This window comes from Rana temporaria, chromosome 2 (assembly GCF_905171775.1).
Source record: "Rana temporaria chromosome 2, aRanTem1.1, whole genome shotgun sequence".
NCBI lineage: Eukaryota > Metazoa > Chordata > Amphibia > Anura > Ranidae > Rana > Rana temporaria.
The window spans coordinates 299,538,203-299,560,259 of record NC_053490.1 but is presented as its reverse complement, the minus strand read 5'-3'; the positions used below and the strand labels follow the sequence as shown (position 1 = coordinate 299,560,259).

General features: G+C 38.7%; 1 protein-coding gene across 1 annotated transcript in view; it reads left to right on the top strand.

Moving 5' to 3' along the window:
• The window catches only part of LAPTM5 (lysosomal protein transmembrane 5), an 82,885-nt gene extending 61,433 nt beyond the window's left edge, over positions 1 to 21,452 (top strand). Inside the window, exons 3-8 of the mRNA XM_040337287.1 lie at positions 1,185 to 1,258; positions 6,319 to 6,447; positions 6,539 to 6,667; positions 14,859 to 14,951; positions 18,330 to 18,422; positions 21,043 to 21,452. Coding sequence (XP_040193221.1) covers positions 1,185 to 1,258; positions 6,319 to 6,447; positions 6,539 to 6,667; positions 14,859 to 14,951; positions 18,330 to 18,422; positions 21,043 to 21,117 — 593 coding nt within the window. The 3' untranslated portion in view covers positions 21,118 to 21,452. The remainder of the gene's footprint in view (positions 1 to 1,184; positions 1,259 to 6,318; positions 6,448 to 6,538; positions 6,668 to 14,858; positions 14,952 to 18,329; positions 18,423 to 21,042) is intronic.
• The last annotated feature ends 605 nt before the right edge of the window (positions 21,453 to 22,057 follow it).

Genomic DNA, 22,057 nt, shown 5'->3' with positions numbered 1-22,057 from the left:
AATAGTCGTGAACTAAAGTGGGCTGGTCTAAGGCATGAAACTCCAGGGCTGAAAATGAGTCCCACTCCAGCCCTGCACTGAACCCAGGTAAAAGATTCACAGTGAAGAAGAGAACAGTGAGAATGGGAGGACACCACCTTCCGCAGAATCAGGGGAAGAATGGAGGGGTGGCACGGTACAGATGACAGCACACAGCCTGTAGTGAAAAACCAGGGAGAGAGAGACCCACAGTAGAGAAGTATAACAGTACAGATAACAGCACACAGCTTGCTGATGTGAAAAGATACATATGAACAAGTACTGCAAATGGTTGCACTGACATGCATGTCAAATTCAGTATGTATGATAGGAAAAATTACTGGACTGAACAAGATTAATACAACATACTTATTAGACGAGGTGCAACTTTTTCCAAATGAGGTGCGTGAAGACCTTCTACTAAGGTGCTGGTGAGCTGGGAAATCCTTTTCTAATTTGAACTTACATCCTAAAAGTTATTGTCGTTCTCTTTTGAGGCAACACGCAAAAAACTGTTGTTTACAATAGACATACTGTGAATTTTAGTCTACGAAGCTCTGTCTCTTTAGTATTTATTGGAAGAAGACACAATACTTAATAACCAGATCTCTGGGCTGAGAGATATGATGTATTTAAAATTCCGAATTAAAATATAGTGATTTAAAAAAAAGGTAATACCTATTGATTTTGCGCCAAAGTAGTAGCTGCCTGAAGTAATCCACATTGGAATGGAAATTCTATAAAAAAGCACTCCTTTTTGCATGATCTCCCTGTATTCTTTTAGGTTTCCTCCATGTTCTCCAGTTTACTCCCACAGTTGAATCCTGTTTAAATTAGCCCTAGTACGGGGGCACAAATTGGCTATGCACATGTGCCACGACACTGTACATGTCAGTTTTAATCAGAGCAATTTGGGAGGGTTGGGGAAAGACCTAGCAACCAACCTTACAAATTAATTGCCAAGAAAATTCTATAGAAAAAAGGCTTTAAAGCATATTGAACACAGTACCAGAGAGCTGGCCCATATAACTGCAGAGGTTTGCATACAACTGCATGGATATATACATACAAATAAGTGTTTGAGGTTTAACCAATAGCTGTTTAAATATACTAATCAACTGGAATACACCTTTGTCTTTTTTATACTCTCTCTTTTTTTTCATCAGATATAATTTCAAGTTATCTTCTGCTTGTGGTCTTACTTCTGATCAGCAGTACTTTTTTATATGGTGTTATAGTGGTAAGTGAATAATGTTTTTACACTTTAAAAAAAAGAGCTCTACCAATCATTGTTGGCAAATAAACATGTTAAACGTCATTTGTAAGCGTTATCGCTAATGCTGCGTACACACGATAGGTTGGTCTGATGACAACGGTCTGATGGACCATTTTCATCAGACCAAACCGATCCTGTGTGGGCCCCATCGGTTATTTATCCATAGGTTAAAAAAATAGGAACTTGTTTTAAAATTATCTGATGGATAAAAAACCTATAGAAAAAAAAACGATCGTCTGTGGGTATGTCCATCGGTTAAAAATCCATGCATGCTCAGAATCAAGTCGACGCATGCTTGGAAGCATTGAACTTCATTTTTTTCAGCACGTCGTTGTGTTTTACATCACCGCGTTCTGACACGATAGTTTTTTTAACTGATGGTGTGTAGGCACGACTGATCATCAGTCAGCTTCATCGGATAACTGATGGAAAAATCCATCAGACCGTTTTCATCAGACTAACCTATCGTGTGTTTTTTTTTTTTTTTAAATCCCTCTGCTATTTTGCATTCCCAAATTACCCACAATGCCAAGGAAAAGTATAAAACAACATGCAATATCACATAATAAACATTTCACAGCTTAAAAACAACACTTAAAAACGTTGGTATAGCGCTAATTCACAAATTGTTTTTTTTGGAGCTTAAAAATGACCATGCCTGTTACAGCTCAAAACGCCATGGTGTGTATGAGCCCATTGAATAACATGTAGTGGCGATCTTTAGCAGCAAAAAAAAGTTCAAAAAAGCCGCTGTTAAAACGTCCGTGTGTATGAGGCCATACAGTATGTTGTGTTTGCCAAAGCTCTATGATATATATATATATATATATATATATATATATATATATATATATATATATATATATATATATATATATATATATATATATATATATTGTATGTATATGTTTGTATAAAGGTTAAAAAGCAGCACATATAGAATTATATAAAAAAAATAGGACCTGTTAATGTGGCCACTGTTCCACCATTATATCCAGAAGGTTGTAATAAGGCAGGGATTAAAAAAAAAAAAAAAAACACTTACCACCAATAAATTAATGACTTTCTGCCTCAGAAGCAGCAGACTGTTTGGGCTGGTAAACTGGCCAAATAATTAAGCTGTTCTGTGAACATTGAACATGCAAAGGTTGGCACAAATCCCATATCTAATTGTGAAAGTTTATCAAAAGGCATTTTATTTTAGTTTAGATGTCATGTGGAATAATTAGATTTGATTTACATTCTTTTTTTTTATAGAATAGGTTTTCTTGAACAACTTTTAGGGGAGACACTTGGGGAGCTCAGAGCACAAAACATCGTAATCCCCTCCAGATACAATATTCCAACAATAAAGCACAAATGTGACAACCTTTCAATAGGGTAGTTAAACAAACACTAAAAATAAGGTTGAAAACATTAGTGCTGGAAGCATATTACACACATAATTTATGAAAATATATTCAATGTGCAATCCAGTGTTTCCAAAGAAAAGCCCATGAAAAAAAAAGAAAAAAGAAAAAAGAAAAGGGCTGTCCAAAAAGATATACAAGAAAAAAACAGGGAGGGAGGTAATTAAGTAATAGAAAGAAAAAAGATAAAGAAAACAAGTGTAACATTCTTTATTTCTACTGAGACTAATGGCCTGTACACACGATCCGAAAATCGAACAAAAAATACTACTTTAAAGCGATCGTACGATAATTGGATAGTACAGAGCTTTCGAGAGCTGATCACGACAGTTCATCCAATTTATCCGAACAACATACACGAAAAATGTTCTCGTATGATACCAGATGGTACGATTTGCATTTAATCAGTACGGTTGTCGTCCGAAAATACAATAGAAATACACTACAACACATGACATCATGTCTGATTTTTTTATTCTGTCGTACGAAAATTTTCGTAAATTCAGTAACCTCTCCATTTTTGATATGCGACTAGCATGCAAAATAAGTTAAAAAAACGGACGATCTGTCGTCTGATTTTCAGATAGTGTGTATGGGCCATAAGGCTGCATTCACACTACATTGTTTTGAATCGCGGGCAGATTTGCCGCATATTTACCTGTGATTTGACAATGCTGGGGTGTTTAATGATGAAATGCGGGACTTGCATTCGAGATGCCATTAATTTGAATGACACCTCAAATCACAATGCAGGTCTGCCGTGATTGTTGCGCGATAGAACATGCTGCAATTGCGTCAATCCGCATCGCGGGAAGCATGTCGCCCAAAAATAGTTCCGGAGCCACTTTTGAGCGACATGTGTCCAGCAATTGCAGCACGTTTTGTTGCGAGACAATCGCGGCAGACCCGCAACATGATTTGAGGTGTCAATTAAATGAATGGCATCTTGAATGCGAGTCACGTGTTTTGTCATTCACACCTCAGTGCTGTCAAATCGCGGGCAGATCCATGACAAATCTGACGCAGTTCAAAACGCTGTAGTGTGAATGCAGTCTGAGCCCTGGTTCACACTGGGCTGCGGGAGTGAAGCCGTGCGAGTTCAGCTGAACTCGCACGATTTCACTCCCGCCGGCAGTCCCGATTTCGGCCGCGATTTAAGAGACATCTGTGCAGGTTTCTGCACAGATGTCTATGTAAATCGCGGCCCGAAATCGCAAAAAGTAGTACAGGAACTACTTTTTGAAATCGGTGCTAGCAGTTATTAATGCGTCCACTGACTTCAATGCTGAGAGTCACTATAGCGTCCTCTGATGCCAGTGTTGGGGGTTATTATGATGTCCACTGGCATCAATGCTAGGGGTTATTTATGCATCCTCTGATACCTGCGTTGGGGGTTAATATGGCGTCTGGTACCAGTGCTGGGGGTTTTTATTGCACCCACTGACAACAATGCTGGGAGTTATTACCGCAGCCTCTGGTACCTGTTTTTGAGGTTATTATTACTGGCACCAATGCTGGGAGGTATTATACCGTCCACTGACACCAATGCTGGGGGTTATAATTACGTTGTAATTTAATTGGAGTTTAGGGGCGGGACAGGGTAGGGGTAACTGGTGGTGAGTAACTCTTAAGGCCTGGCTAGTAGCTCAAGACTTGAAATTTTGAGCCCTGTACATATACATATATACATATATATATATATATATACTGTATATATATATATATATATATATATATATATATATATATATATATATATATATATATAATGTGTGTGTAAATAAAATTTTAAAAAAATCACAAAAATGCATGCTAACAAAAGCACCATGCATTTTTTTTGAGAATCGTGAGAGAATCATAATCTTCGTTCTAAGATTCTTTGTGATTCTCATTTTTACCAGAATCGTGCAGCTCTACTGCCTTTAGGAATTAATATGAGAAACACCAGCAAATCTATTGACGTAGCTTTAGGTGCACACTGTACAGAGGACACAGACAGTACACCACGTGAAAATACTGAACCTAGCACAATCACATGCCTGCCAGTATTATAGGAAGAGCGGATCTATCTAAACTCAATACAGTGTAAAAAAATATATATACAACACCTGGGATGCATATATATCCTCTACACACTGTAACTCTAACTGACTAGCCTGCCTGATCTATCTAACACCAAAAAAATGACTCTCTCTCTCTGTCTTTCTCTATAAACCACCAACACACTACACAAGGCCGACTTCTAGGCAGCATTATATAGTGTGGGGCGTGTACTAAACCCCCTAAGCCATAATTGGCCAAAGCCACCCTGGCTTTGGCCAATTATGGCTCACCTTTTTTTGCCCGCTGTGATTGGCCAAGCATGCAGGTCATAGTGCATGCTTGGCCAATCATCAGCCAGCAATGCACTGTGATGCCGAAGTGAATTATGGGCCGAGACACGCCACTCGAATTTGGCGTGAACAGCCCAAAACTTTCGTAATTCGACGAACGATTGAACATACGATGTTCGAGTCAAAGGTGAGTTCGACTCGAATACGAAGCTCATCCCCACTGCTATGTATACAAGACAGACAGTAAAAGGAAATCTTCTAGATATGACACAGAGGTCAGAAAATTTGGATTTTAATCAATTCCTACTCTATCCAAATTGATAAATCTGGTAATACAGCTAAATACACAGATGAAAAACATACAGCATATGAGAGCAGTTTTACCTTCTATAAATAATTGAATTCCTGTCCATCCAGACCTGCGTTTTTACACAGTTCTGCCTCACAGCACAGTTCTAGCTGGCAGAGAAGATGATTTTCTGTGCTGCAGTTTCACTTTTTGCTTACAAACAGTGCATGTTAGTTGTGGTAATGTACACTGCTGTATGTATACTACACACCCCATAGTCCACAGTCTATAGTCCATCCCCAATACTAGCAAAGGAAGGTGGCTATGTTCCTACATACAGGTGGACCATGGAGAACGAACATAGCCACCCTCTAACAGGAAGTTAGATCACAGCAAGAAAAAAAGGAATTTGGAGATTTTGGAGGAGCCTGAGAGGCTGCAAGGCTGAGAGCAATAAAAGTACTACTATGTTAAGACTGCATACTTGAAAATATTTTTTTTTTTAACTAGAGTTTAGTGTCACCCTAAGGTAAGCTCTGTTGTGATGTACTTTGCAACCTACATTTTAAATGTTTAGAAAATCTCTCCTGCTACATTTCACCTAACTAAAATGTAAATTTTATTCAAAAATACATTGAATTGAGTTAAAGAGGGTTTATCACGAGTCTCAGATCTCGATGTATATGTGTCTGAACACATCTGTTAGTGTCTAGGTGCCTAATTATCTCTGGTTCTGCAATCATTAAAATTGGAAACATGATCTTGGGATTTGCCAGTCTGAACATCTTTATACAGTAAATTAAATCTCAGCATCAAGTTATGTTCGTTGTATAAAAACAGAAATTGGAGGCCCTTTTGTTTCAGAATGTTATAGAACACCTTTAGGGGCAGCTGTGTTTGCTAACATAGTCATATTACAGTGTACGATGGGGGTCTCTTTAAAACAGACGCATAACTGTATTTATCTTTTCCTTTTTTTTTTCTATGTTTTAGAATCGAAGATCTTTGGTTATTCCATTTTTGGCTTTGCAGACAATGGATTTGATCCTAAGTTTTCTCATGTTCTGTAGTTTTTACAGCGATATGCCTTCCAGCCAAACATCTATCACTGATGACAACCTGGTGCGTGATGTCCTCCAGTACTGTTATTAGCACTCAATTATTTTGCCTTTACTTTACTTACATTCATATAACTCCTGTCTATTATTTTCAGGTAATTCTCGATCATGACACTCCAGTTGCAGTACAGAAAGTTTGTGAAATGTGTCTTAGGCTGATGACTTTTTGTAGTTGCTTTGTTGAAGTGCCAACCTACCTTGATCTCAAGACTATAAGCTACATGGTAAGTAACAAGCAAAAGTTTACTTAATTTCATTATGACTATTTCTTTCATTGGTTATTCAAAAGAAAGCACAAGCCAATGTAACAGGTAAAAACTTCCTGGTACATACTGTATTCAAACTTGGCGCGGGAAAGCGGGAAACGAGCGAGGAGGACGCCGCAGAAGGACGCCGGACCCGACGAAGAGGACACCCGAAGCCGCAGACGGACGCCGGACCCGACGAGGCCGCCGATGGACGCCGTGCAAGACACCAAACTGTAAGTACAAAAATCTTTTTTTCACAGGAATTTCGGGGGAACTTTAGGGGTGCACGCTATACGCGGGAGCGCGCTATACCCCAATAAATACGGTAAATTCCATAATTGGAATCATCAGTTGTGCACTGTATCACAAAGCTGTTGCAAAGATACCAATGAGCCAGTGTGCAATTTTATTATTATTATTATTATTATTATTATTATACAGGATTTATATAGCGCCAACAGTTTGTGCAGTGCTTTACATCAGGGAAGACAGTACAGTCACAGTACAATTTAATATAGGAGGGATCAGAGAGCCCTGCTCGTTAGAGCTTACAGTCTAGAAGGGAGGGTCAAGTGGAACAAAGGGTAATAGCTGTGGGGGATGAACAGATGGACAAAAATGAAAATACATTTGTTAGGTGTGGGTAGGATAGGCTTCTCTGAAGAGGAAGGTTGTCAGGGATTCTCTAAAAGCTAATAGAGAAGGAGAAAGATGGACAGATTGGGGTAAGGAGTTCAATAACCTTAGAGAGGCTCTGGAGAAGTCCTGGAGACGAGCATGGAAGCAGGTGATGAGAGAGCTAGAGAGCAAGAGGTCTTGAGAAGAACGAAGAGAACGATTAGGTTGGTATTTAGAGACTAGGTCAGTGATGTAGCTGGGGGCAGAGTTGTGGATGGCTTTGTAGGTAGTTGTTATCATTTTGAAATTAATTTGTTGGGTGAGCGGAAGCCAGTGAAGGGATTGAGAGGAGTAGCAGAGACAGAGCGATTGGTAAGGTTATTATTTTATTATTTAATGAATAGGGAATATGTATATTATAAAGATTACTATTTATGTTCATAATCACCATCATCATCGTCATCATCATCATTGTGCAACAACTGATTTAGAGATATGGTTTCCTCCAGTAGCTTCCTTTGTTATGTTCTGATCCTGACCACAGGCCGCCATCCCCTGCTTCCAATCTTGCATTTTTATTTCATCCGCCATCTTGCTCTGGGTCGGACAGTATGTCTCCTTCCACCTAATCTTGTTGTCCGAATTAATTTTGGTCTATAGTCTTCAACCCCCTCTTTTATTTCATCAGAACATTTTAAAATATTTATAAGAGCAATGCTAATTATTTCTGATAATATAAATTCATTATAATTTTTTTTAAAGGTTTTTAATTCTTGATCCACACATTCCATTTTCAAGTACACCTCTATGTATTCCCCTAAGCACCATCCTATTAAATATATCCAGTCTTTTCTTATATTCTTGTGACCAGCTTAAATATTCGTTTTTTTTAGCTGACAGATAATCTCATAATAGTCTTATGTAGCTCAACTTTGGTTTTCTTTCTCAAAAGTTTGGATTTCAATTAATTTGCACATTAGGATCTGCTGCTAATCACCTAGCTTTAGACATTTAGACATCACCTTTAGACATTTAAGAGAAATAAGTACTGTAATCTGTGTTTATTCATATGTTCTTGCCTTTAGAAGTGTGAGCAGTGGCTTTCCTCTTCTCCATCACTTCTAGCATTAGCCATGTACTTGGTTTTCTCCTAATTAACCATACATCCTATACTACATACTGTATTTTCTAGTGCCTTGGAGCTTGGATTTGGGTTTACATATCTTGCAACAGTGTATGTTTTAACAAAATATACTAATACCTGTTCTTGTTTAATAAAGATGTGGCCTGTTGTTTGCTCTCCTAGCTTTCTAAAATACTCTCCAGTGCCACATAAAAGAGAAAACGTGCCAATGCATAATCATGCTTTAATCCAGGAGTCTCCAAACTTTCTAAACAAAGGGCCAGTTTATTGTCCTTCAGACGTGATGCCCCGTACACACCATCACTTTATGTGATGAAAAAAAATGACGTTTTTAAAAACGTCACTTTAATTGACTGTGTGTGGGGGAAAACGTCGTTTTATGTCTTGTAAAAAACGACCAAAAAAAATTGAAGCATGCTTCAATTTTATGTGTCGTTTTTCAAAAGTGCACTTTTTACTTCACAGAAATTGACCGTGTGTAGCAAAAAACGTCGTTTTCTAAGACGTTTTTTCATCCACGCATGCCCAGAAGCTAGCTTCAATGGTAAAACGTGGTGGAACGTAACCTCACTTTGCAAGAACATTGTGAGAAAAACGATGGTGTGTAGGCAACTTCGTCTTTGAAAATTGAAGTTTCAAAAACGTCATTTTTTACTTCACAGAAAGTGTCGTTTTTTTTCATCACATAAAGTGATGGTGTGTATGCGGCATGAGGGTGGCCAGACGGTGGCCATTGGGAGTTAAAAAGGTACTGACATCAGTTGGAATAAACAATGTCCCATCTTTGGTGTCAGTGAGAGGAATAGTGTTTCATCGTTAGTGTCAGTGGGAGGAATTGTGCCCCATTGTTGGTGTAATTGAGAGGAATTGTGCCCTATCACTGGTGTCATTAGGAGAAATTGTGCCCCATCGTTGGTGTCATTGGGAAGAATTCTGCCCCTTCATTGGTGTCAGTGGGGGGAGGTGCAAATAAAAGCAAGCAAAGGGTCACAGTTTTGAGACCATTACTTTAATCCATTGAAGAAGATTTAAATACAATCACCAAATTCTCTTTAAACACATTAATTTCATTTCAAATGTTCATTTCTATAATCATAGTAATGTCTTTAAGGTCTGTGTTCAGGCCATTTTTGTTAATTATAGAGTGACTCCTTGGGAGTGCGTGCCTTCATTGTCACCCAGTCATATAGGCTTCTGAGACTACAAGTGGCCATTTTAACAACAGATATGTACCATCAAATATCTAGCATGAGAAATGCCATGTAGGTGTAGCATTTTTTTGGCAGGTGCATGCATGTAGAGGCTGCAGGAGATTAGCAGCGCTTAAAGAAAACAAAGGATAAACAAAAGGTAAAACTAAATATTTAGTTTAAAAAAGTGGCTATTGTCACACATAGCACCTTAGCAAACTACATGTCTCTCAGATAAAATGTCCATGTACTTTATTACATATTTAGATGCTCCAACAATGAAAAATTGATGTGTAGCTGCTCTCTGTTTTCCATCCTGATTAGTTTTTTTGTAATGACCACTTTCCAAATGCTCATATACAGCTATTGCATATGAAAATTGGAGGAATGATTATTTTAAATTTTAGATAAGTTATTCAACTGAACAGTTAAATCTTTTAATAGGTGTGTTGATTCTCATGACATTCCTCATCACAATGTGAGTGAAAAGCCTGTTTCAATGAGAGAGAGAGAGAGAGAGAGAGAGAGAGAGAGAGAGAGATTAATTGTAACTTGCAGTTTCCTAAGCATATGAAAAGTTAGAAAAAAATAATGGACAATAGATTTAGTATGGCAAAAACATGCATACATTGCAAAATATTCAAAAACAGGTTTCTGACGACAAAAGATCATGCACAAAGCCTTTGTGACTCAATCAGGGTAACATATTATATTATTATTATACGCGATTTATATAGCGCCAACAATTTATGCAGCGCTTTACAAGGTAGAGGGGGACAGCACATATGGCTTCATGACATGGTCTAACAACATAAAGTCAAGTAGAGAATCACTACTTCAGTAAAACAGTAGAGAACACAGCTACTTGCCATTTTTTTCATAAACAGCATCCCTCATATTGAAGTTCAGGGTAGCGCTGTTAACAAAGGTCAACAGCTGGAAGAATCCAAGGTCCATTGACAAAAGCCACCACACTTGAACTAGATTATTCTGGTAGCAATTTGCGAGGGGCTTCATGCAGTAGCTGGGTCAGGGTATGGAGAAGCTGAATGCCTTTAGGGTCTGGCCTGGCTGTCTGCACACTGATTCTGGAAGTGGAGGATATATCACCTCTTTCTTATCAGAAAGAGGACCATCCACCCTTTAAGAATATACCAGGGTTATGGCAGCTATCTGCTGCCATAACCCCGGTATTCTACATCAAATTACCAATTTACAACGGTGGGCGGTTCGGAAGTAGTTAAAAAAGTTCAAAGTATTATTACCTTGAGCATAGACGGTGATCAAACTATGCACATTTTCAGCCAGGGATGAAATCTTAAAACAAATATGAGAAGAGCAGCAGAAAGGGCATGAGAGAGAAAATCTTAGTAATAAACTGTATTAATTAGAGAGCAATACCAGGCTAAGCTATTGAAAGCCAGATATAGGACTATATAAGATATACACTAAAAACAGTAGTGGATTCAAGGCGCTATTAAAGGGACTGAGTGAGTACTGGCCATTCAACATACACCAAGACTACAGACAGTAAGGCACAATTCTTTATACGTATGGGACTAGGGGACACCTTAGAGCCATGGCAAAGCAGCCAAGAGCATCCCGATATCTCTAGCTTGGGTCAAGAGCAGCCAGATGCTTGCAACACAGCCAGGCGCTGCACCTACATTTTCAGTTTTTGGAACTTCTGTTGTTATTTTAGCTGTACCATCCCTCCCATTGGTGGGCAGTGCAGTTCGAGTTAGTTCATAGCAGCCAGAGATATTAGCAGGTCCTCAATTGTTTGTTTGCAGTTCTCATGTAACCCTATTCCCCATCCAAGTTCATCTCTTTAACCACTTAACCCCCGGACCATATTGCTGCCCAAAGACCAGAGCACTTTTTGCGATTCGGCACTGCGTCGTTTTCACTGACAATTGCGCGGTCGTGCGACGTGGCTCCCAAACAAAATTGGCGTCCTTTTTTCCCACAAATAGAGCTTTCTTTTGGTGGTATTTGCTCACCTCTGCGGTTTTTAGTTTTTGCCCTATAAACATAAATAGAGCGACAATTTTGAAAAAAAATAATATTTTTTACTTTTTGCTATAATAAATATCCCCCAAAAATATATAAAAAAACATTTTTTTCCTGAGTTTAGGCCGATACGTATTCTTCTACATATTTTTCGAAAAAAAAATCGCAATAAGCGTTTATTGATTGGTTACACACACAGCTCCCGGTCCCCGCTCTGTAATGAGCGATCGAGTGTGCCCGGCGGCGATCGTGCCCGACGGGCACGCGCACGGGAGTCGGGGGCGAGCGGGGGGTGACGCGAGAGCCGACGTTATACTACGGGCTCTCGCGCAGGGGAGCCGACTTGCCGCCGTAATATGACGGTGGGCGGTCGGCAAGCAGTTAAAATAAACAAAAAACAAATCTCCTGGACTGATTATTGAGCCTCTAGAGAGAGTGTGAAAAATTACTGTTGCCTGGCTTTGTGAGGAAAAATCCACAAATTCGGGGGCTCCTACGAGAGTAAGGGCGCGTACACACGGTCGATCAAAACCGATGGAAACGGACTGAAGGACCTTTTCATCGGTCCAAACCGATGGTGTGTGGGTCCCATTGGTCAGTTATCCTTCAGTCAAAAATGTTAGAACTTGCTTTAAAATTGAACCGATGGACGCCTAACCGATAGGTCAAAACCGACGTTTAGTATGCAAAAGCATTGGTTAAAAACCTGTGCATGCTCAGAATCAAGTCGACGGATGCTTGGAAGCATTGAACCTTATTTTTCTCAGCACGTCGTTGTGTTTTACGTCACCGCGTTGGACTCGATAATTTTTTTAACTGATTGTGTGTAGGCACATCAGACCATCAGTCAGCTTCATCGGTTAACCAATCCTCATCGGATGGACTGATCGTGTGTACGCGGCCTAAGCACTACACTTTTTCATAGAAGCACTGCTACTACCCCTGCCCAATTTGTTCACTTTTAGCTTTGAGCCAGGTAATCTCCCAGCCAACAGCAGAATGGAGCTGGGGGATACAGCATTGCTTGAGAAGCTGTCACATACATAATAGTTCCCCAGCACAGACATGCCCCACTCTGAGCACTGGCATATACTGTACCCATACATCAACTCAAAGATAGTCCTAATTACTACAAATTTTCTAAACTTTGAACTGGTGGCATGTCTTTAAAACATTGTTCTGGTTCTTAAATTGGCGTTAGTAAGAACTAACTTAATTTGGTGCCATGTCAGTAATGTTAACAAAATTGCTTGCCTGAAATAGGTACAGGTGGATGTAATGGAAACTACCACCAGCTCTTGGCTCTGCCCTATTGCCATGTACAGATGACTCACATGTAAACAACCTGCATTGATATGTAAATAGCGACTGCATTAATATGTAAAAATTGCTTGCCTGAAATAGGTACAGGTGGTTGTAATGGAAACTACCACCAGAAATGTACTGTTGAGAATGTGATGAACTTCTGTGACAAATGTGTTGTGTGAACAAAAAAAAGGTCACGTAAAAGCTAAACTTTTTTTGGCTATATTTTCTTTTGGATCACAGAAGTATATTTACTTTAGTTCCCCCGTGACCAATAGTTAGGCAACAGCAAGCTACTGTCACTGTCAGCTGATGGAGCAAAGCCAGGCCAAATATAAGAAGGATCTCAAAAATATTGCTGGGAGCCACACGACTGCCTGATTGAAAGCTAGCTGAACCTACTAGGGCATGACTGAAGCCTCGTACACACAACTGAGGAACTCAATGGGCGAAACACATCGTTTTCCTCGTCAAGTTCCTTGTTAGGCTTGTCGAGGAACTCGACAAGCTTGCTTTGCGTACACACAATCAAGACAAAATCTCCTCGTTCTCAAACGCGGTGACATACAACACATACAACGGCAGGGGAAGTTCGATTCCACTGGCTAAACTCTTGGGGCTGGTTTTGCTAATAAAATTGTGTTTGCGTGTTAAGTAAAAGTTTGTTAAGAGACGATTTGCACTTTTCAGTCTGTTACAGCTTGAAAAATGTGTTATCTCCATTACAAATGCTACTTTTACTTCCGTCTCATACTTTATTCTGAGCAAGCGCGGGTTTCTTAACATACACACGCTCGAGTTTCTCGTCGAAAACCAGCCCTTCGAGGAACTTGACGAGCCAATTTGAGACTCCCGTAGAGGAAATAGAGAACTTGCTCTCTTTTTGGCTCGTCGAGTTTCTCGACAGTTTCCTCGATGAAAATGTACACACGACCGGTTTCCTCTGCAAAAAAATATCTCCCAGCAAGTTTCTTGCTGGTTTTTGCCGAGAAACTCGGTCGTGTGTACGAGGCCTGAGAGTCACAACCAGACATTCCTGCCTTCTCCCCAGCCTGTTGCTCCAGTGTAGAAGAGCAGAGCAGAGAGCAGAGTAAAGAGGGTGAGGACACTACAAATACTAAGCATGCCTTTCACTCTTTCACATCATGATTTTTCATTTGGTGCATTAATTGAAATACAGTGCTTGGGGGATGCCCTAAACCTGCCTGTGAAATAATGCACCTTTACGATGTACTACAACTAAAGTGACATATAAAGAGAAAAAGATAATGCCATTTAAATTGCTGGCTTATGACATTCCCTGGCTACCTTTTCCTGCTTGTAAACAAGCAGCTGTATAATGTAGATATTTCAGTAGCTTTTTGGTAGAGCTACTATTATTGCTATCTGAAATGAATTTCTCATAAAAGATGCAAAGTACAGAAAATCCTGCTCTATTTTTTTTATTTTCCTTAGGAAGAGATAACGAATTCTCAAGCTGGTGACAATTAGCATTGCCGAAAACCCAAGCTTTTAGCCCCCCATATTCTTGCTGAGAATACCAGGAAAGTTCACCACTGGGTTCCTAGACAGCAGTGAAGACCTAATGGGAGATCAGATTGGTCACTGTTTATTGCTTATTTGTTAACGCACCCTGCCAGCTGCCACCAATCTTGGAGAAGCTGTATTACAGACAAACATTTTTTATGGTATACGGTTGGACTAATTATCTTTAATATTTAGGCTTTTATTAAATCTGAAATCAGAATAGGCCATGATCTTGAATACAATTTTATAAAGTACCAGCTGCCTGTGCTAGTATAGCTACATTTATGTTCTGTGTTTATCTTTATGACACCCATTAGCAATTAGGTTCAGGGTACAAAATAGTAATGAGCACTTTTCTTTATCTTCTCAGAATTATATTTTGGCGAACAAAGTCCCCTCTCAGAAATATACCACCAGACTGATCATCTTCACTTTGCTCCACGCTGCTGTGATTTTGTACAAGGTAACATTTCTCTGTTTGAGTACACATGTCTAAACTTTATAGAAAGCTTTTTAATCAAACCGAGTGAGCAGAAAACAAAAAGACGATTCAGCAGTTCAGTGCGATGTAATTAGCAAGATGAATATATACCATGCCTGCTCCATAAACTCTGCTGCTTAGCACAAGAAGAGTTCCAACACTCACTGGAATAAACACGGCGCATTGTTTAGCATTATACTATTAAAAGGTCATCAGAAGATGAAGATTACTGAACAAAATAAGGTTATGTACTTAAAACCTAAAGTTAATTAGGTTTTGTAAACGCTGAAAATCAAAACTGTCCAGGCAACATCACTAGAGCAGTGCCAGTGGTCCTTGGAGAAGCCTCTCTGATGAGCTACAGTACAGCAGATAAAACATGCACATTCGTAAAATGACACGGCTATATAAATGGAACCACAACAACCACAACATGGCTTGCAACCAGAGCATTTCTGGTAAACAGTGTTATTGCTATTTCAACACAATCTCTTATTTCTGAAATATTACCTCTTCCTTTAACTCTTTATCCTGCATACCCTTTTTAACCACTTCACCTCCGGAAGATTTCCCCCCTTAATGACCAGGCCATTTTTTGTGCTACGGCACTACAGCGCGGTCATACAACATCCAAATGAAACGTATGTCTTTTTCCCCCCACAAATAGAGCTTTCTTTTGGTGTTTGATTACCTCTGCATTTTTTTTTTTTTTTTTGCGCTATAAACAATTAAAAAAAAAAAAAAAAAGCAATATTTTTTTTACTTTCTGCTATAAAACCTTTTCAATAACAAAAAAAAAAAAAAAAAATTTCTTCATAAATTTAGGCCAACATGTATATTTTTTGGTAAAAAAAAGCGTATATAGATATATGGTTTGTGGAAAAGTTATAGCGTCTACAAACTATGAGATAATTCAAAAGTGCTAATTTTAAAGGTTAATATAAGTTATTGTCATAACAAGTGATTGGGGACCAAAAAATGCATAGAAATGTCCCTGCACAAAATGACATTTCTAAAAGGAAAAAAAGTAATTTAAAACTACTCACGGCTATAACGAATTGTCGGGTCCCGGCAATACAGATCAAAGTTATTGAAAAAAAAAACAGCATGGGTTCCCCCCTTAGTACATTACCAGGCCCTTTGGGTCTGGTATAAATATTAAGGGCCACCCCGAGCCAATTTTCTTTTTAAAAGAAGTGTGGGGGTCCCCCCAAATTCCATATCAGGCCCTTCAGGTCTGGTATGGATTTTAAGGGGATCCCTGCGCCATTTAAAAAAAAATGACGTGGGGTTCCCCCCAAAAATCCATACCAGACCCTTTAGGTCTGGTATGAATTTAAGGGGAACACCACACCAAAATAAAAAAATATGGCATGGTGTTCCCCCCAAAAATCCATACCGGGCCCTTATCAATGCACGCAACCTGGTAGGCCGCAAGAAAAGAGGAGGGGACGAGAGAGCACCCCCCCTCCTGAACCGTACCAGGCCACATGCCCTCAACATGGGGAGGATGTCCCCATGTTGATGGGGACAGGGTCCTCATCCCCACAACCCTTGCCCGGTGATTGTGGGGGTCTGCGGGCAGGGGGCTTATCGGAATCTCAAAGCCCCCTTTAACAAAGGGGAACTCCATATCCCAGCCCCCCCTATGTGAATTGGTAATGGGGTACATTGTACCTCTACCATTTCACAAAGAAAAAGTGTGAAAATTTTAAAAATGATAGGAGACGGCTTATGACAAAATACCATTCCAGGGATGTAATCCAGTCTGTCCAGCATTGTAATCCATTCTCGATGTCCAGCGATGATCCATTCTCCAGTAATGCTCTCCACTCCAACGAGGAATGAAGCACGATCCTCCCTGCATCGGAGGCACCCGGCCTAATGATGTGCAAACTGTTTAACAGTTATTTTATAACCAAGGGCGGGGCCACTTGTTTCAAAGTGGATGCTGTTTCAGTCACATATGATTTAAAAAAAAAAAAGCAGTATAAAATATTAGTTATCATTTCTGCTAAGTGGTGTCATGAGAGGTGGCTAGCAGGGCAGAAGAATATTCTCAATCATCCCTGCTGGAGCAACTCCCCCCAAGAAGACACAGCTGATCATGTGGGGTGGAGAGGGATTCCAGTCAACCTACTGGAGCCAATCCTTATGCTGATGAGTCATGTGGGGTGCATTCAGAGGCCAAATTAGGAAATAATTGGATTCCTAATAGAGAGATTCAAAGCATGTGCACATTTTAGTATAATTTCATAATACTGTTTATATCCTGGATTTTATACCAGCATTAGACAACGATTTGCTTAGGCGCAATGAATGAGAGATGAACATAGGATGAAGAGGCTACATCTACTCTGGTCTAGAACAGCTTATGACCTCTAAGTGACATGTGCCATAGTAGGCAATTAGGCATTCCCTCCCCTCCTCTGTGATTGTGCCACACACTAGCATTGCCAGTGCCCTAGCTAAACAATCATCGAATAGTGGATAATAGTGATAGATGAACATTTTGACCCATGAAAACAATTAAAATACAGGTACTAATGAGTAAATCTCAAATTCCTAGCCATTACTGTTCATTACATTTGATGTTTATTATTTATTTTATATACAGTAAAGTATGCAAAGAGGCACATGAAACTTTTTAATAATTTGCATAGGCTTTTATATCTTACATACACAAACACTATCAGTGTTCATTTTTAATGGACTATAACTCGGAAAAACTAAAATGACAAATAAACAACTAATAAGTAAATGTGCAATAAAGAGACATAAAAAATCAAGCTGAGCTGAGCATCTAGTTCTTTGCAAGTAACATATAATTCTTTTAAATCTGCACATTATTAAAAAAAATAGCTAATTGTATAATGATCACTATAAGGTTTTGGACACTACATTTAGTAAACCCATAAAACTAGTCACAAATCTCTGGATAAATATAAGCCTCATGAAACTGCTTACAAATTAAATAAACATTTTTTTATTTACTCTATTTTGAAAGTAGCTTTGATAAAAAAAAAAAAGTGACTGATAAAAGCTATAGCAAAATATCTTCTCAAAAGCAACATACTGTAGTGTCTTATTCAAAGAGAAGATTCTGTTCTGGGCAGAAATGTATTTATTTAGTTACACCAACTACCTGCATTTTGTTGGATGGGAAAGTTGTTTATGGGTAAAGTAACACAAGTGTTTCTTTTGAGTCAATGTGCCAGTCTGCAGCAAGTCTTACACTGTCTTTGCCATGGTCCAGTTGGCAGTAGGTAAAAAGAAGTCATAGTGTAAATTTGTCAGACACGTATCATTTATATATAGCATGTAGAGTGATAGTTTAATGGTTCTACCCAATGTCTACAGGCACTTATGATATCCTGTGTCTGGAAAGTCTTCACGTCTCTGAATCCTCCAACAAAGAAGAAAGATGTGCCTCAACAACAAGATTTCAAAAAGGTAAGATGGCAAGCTTACCTGTCTACCAGAGACTTTACAATAGTATAAAGGTAGAAAGATGGTAACTGTAAGATACATCATCATGGATTTTTTTGTGGAGAACTCAGAAGTTTACTCAAGGGAAGACTTCCATGCAAGGCCTCCATTCTATGCAGGGAGGTCACCTAATTCACAGGCATTTTTTCATTTTCTAAGAAGTAGTAAGAATATGAATAGAAATAGATATTTTGATCAGAAGCTTTCGTAAGAATTTTTAACCATAACATATTTCAATGGGTCAGAATCGACACAAGGAAAGAGTGCTGAAATAATTTTCTTTGGCCTGAATGTATAAAAAGGGACACTGTGGATTTCTAAATTGTCACCTGGGTCAAATGTATGTGTGTGTGTATATATATATTTATATATATATATATATATATATATATATATATATATATATATATATATATATATATATATACAGTATATATATATTTGAGATTTAGGTTCTATGTTCCATATTCCTTTTAGACCACCTCATACTTTTATGCCGCGTACACACGATCAAATTTTTAGTCGGAATTCCAATGAAGCTGTCTTCCATCAGTCTTGCATACACATTATCAGACTAAATTCCGACCGTGCCAAAATGCGGTGACGTAAAAGACTACGACGTGTCGACTTGATTCTGAGCATGCATGGATTTTTCCCTGATGGATTTCCACACAGACGAACGGAATTTACTATCGTTTTTTTCATCAGAAATTTTAAAAACATTTTCTATTTTTTTTTCATCGATGGAAAAAAGTCCGATGGGGCCCACACACGATCGGTTTCTCCTATCGTGTGTGCATAAGACTTTTTTTATCGGAAAAACAATCGTGTGTACACGGCATTAAAGTTAGTATTGATTTCCATTTTAGACACACTCCCTACCCCCAAGGATACCTAATCTGAACAGAAGCTGCCACATCACATTTGTGACAATATTTCATTACACGGTAATTCCAAAACCAAGTTTGTAAACTTGCAGAGCAGACATGGCCTTAAAAATTTATCTACTGAAAAATTTGTAATGTCCAGATTTGATGGTACCAGGGCCATATTTTTACAACTTGAATGTGTAGGCAAGCACACCCAGAGCTCAGCCCCTTAGCTAGAATTACCTTTTTTACACAAAGCTTGTTTTACAGATTCCTACCCAGTTGAAATAATGAAAGATGTTGTTATTTTACTCAAATATATATTTGACATGTTTGATGCTACTGATGAATGGGAAAAAAAAAATTGGCCAATAATCAATACAAAAAAAAGCCATTTTGCTTTTGTTTGAATGGAACATACTGGATACAAGGGATACACATGGACCACCAGAGCAGCTAGAGCAGAGGAAATGTGCAGGTTTTAGAAGGAAGGCCCAGGTCATTGCAGTCCTTTCTGAACCCCCAAAGACCAGCAGTGCCCAGACTACTAGGGAGAGTGTGGCCTATGGCCATCTGCCTCCACCTAGCCTACAAATGTGGCCATTAGTGTTGTCACCTCATCCATTTAAACACAAACCCGAATGCAGATAAGGCACCAAGTGAGTTTAATTATCACCTTAATCAGCCATAGAACCTGTGTAATTAATGTGTGTTTGGGTTTAAAGGGATGAGGTGGCATCCCTAGTGGCCGTGAAGTGACAGACTGTTGGTAGGAGGACATCTACACTCCATCGTTGTGGTGGGAGACCTATTAGCTATTTCTGTATGCTTAAGGCCGGATTCACACTTGTGCTGTGCAAATTTCAGCTCTCTTATCTCTGCAGAGAGATAAGACAACTGTTCAGCAGATCATCTTTGTTTTAGATGCAAATTTGGAGACCTGGGAGAGGGGAGGGGGAGGGGGGAGGTGTATTGAGCTGAATGAGAGAAATCCTGAAGAGAAATTAACACATGTGCGAATCAGATGCATGCCCATAGAAGATAATGGGCCTGAATTCGCACCTGAGTCGCACCGCAATGCCTAGAAAATGCACAAGTTTTTTCGACAATGCGCAGTGCGAATGCATCGCACATTGAAATCGATGTATTTTATAATGTTATGCGAATTAGATGCGGTTTAAGCTGCAACCAATTCGCATAGTTGCGAACCCAGCCTAATGGTTTTCTGTCACTGAGTTTCTGCCTATGAGGGGTTGCATCGCTCTTATGTTACCTTTGGGTTGCAAATACCTTACATTACCAGAGTATTTACTTCTGTTTGTGCTTATATTGCTTTGTTAACATTGTTCCCTTATACCTGCTTAGTGCATTCTGGCCTGGCTGTTTCACAGACAACTTGGGAAATGAACGGCATTTATCTGGCTGTTACGACTTTATTACATGGCTGATCCTGTCATTGTCGAGCCTTCTCTTATAGGGCTTGGCCCTAATAAAAACCTTTGTGTTATTACTTGTGTGTCTGTGATTGTTAGGTCCAATTCAAGACAGGTCACCACTGGAAATTGCAGAAGAGCTCAAATATATCTAGAAGCTCCTTGGGTGTTCAGAGCTGCTCTATTTCATTCAGATTGTTTTAATTGCTACTTTTCAATAACAAAAAAATCACCCATAAAGCTGTCAATATTTTCTACAAATGTTGTTTCTATGTATTACAGGTAGCACTACCATCCTATGAGGAGGCTGTTAAAACAACATCAAAAGATATGCCACCTCCATATTCCACTGTCTAAACCACAAGCCCATAAAAGAAACCAGCTTCTGTCCACAGTAATGAGACATTCTTCCTGCCTCCAAGTGATGGAGACCAAAGGGAACATAGTACATAGTTTCCAAGGCAAAGCAACAAAGACCAAAAAGAACTACAGTGCATAGAGGCTGTCTCGCTATACAAAGCAATGCTAGTAAACATGTTTTCATAAAATCATTTTTGCAGACAGACTGTCTTTAGAATTTCAGGATTACAGTAGAACAACTAAAAATGAATTTTAACTCTTCCTAATACTATGCAAAAGATCTATTGAAACGAGCTGTGCTTTTATATGCAATAAAATGTGCTCAATATAAATATATATGTGCACTTTTATCATTTTGTGAGTCAAGATTTATAGGGAAGTTTCATTATTAACCTTGGGACAGTAGAACACCAGTGATGGCATAGGAGAAAAATACTTTTAAATTAGAGGAAACATTTGGGAAATCAAAAGTAACTTTTAGATTTGGCAATTAAAGTTTAATTTGCTTTAAAAATAAACTATTGATAATAACACACAAGTTCTGAAACGAGCAGAGTAAAGTACATTATTGATTATAAAACACTGTAAAGGTATTACAGTCAATCTGTGACACAGACAATCATAAAAGGCCAGAGAGAAGCAAAAATATAACTAATATTTTAGAAAGTAAACAGCACATGGGCTGAAAACACAAATAGAGAAGCAAATATGTTTTTTATCTATATTGATTATCTAAATACAAAATAGAAAAACAAACATCTACACTATATATTGGTAAATTAAGTTAAAGTATAATTAACTTCAACATATATATATATAATTTTTAATCACTATAAGCAGGGTCACCTGCCCATAAAACCTAGCACAAAATACTTTAGTGGGTCCTGATCATAACAATAAACATGATATGCAAAATATAAAAAAATAAATGAAAACC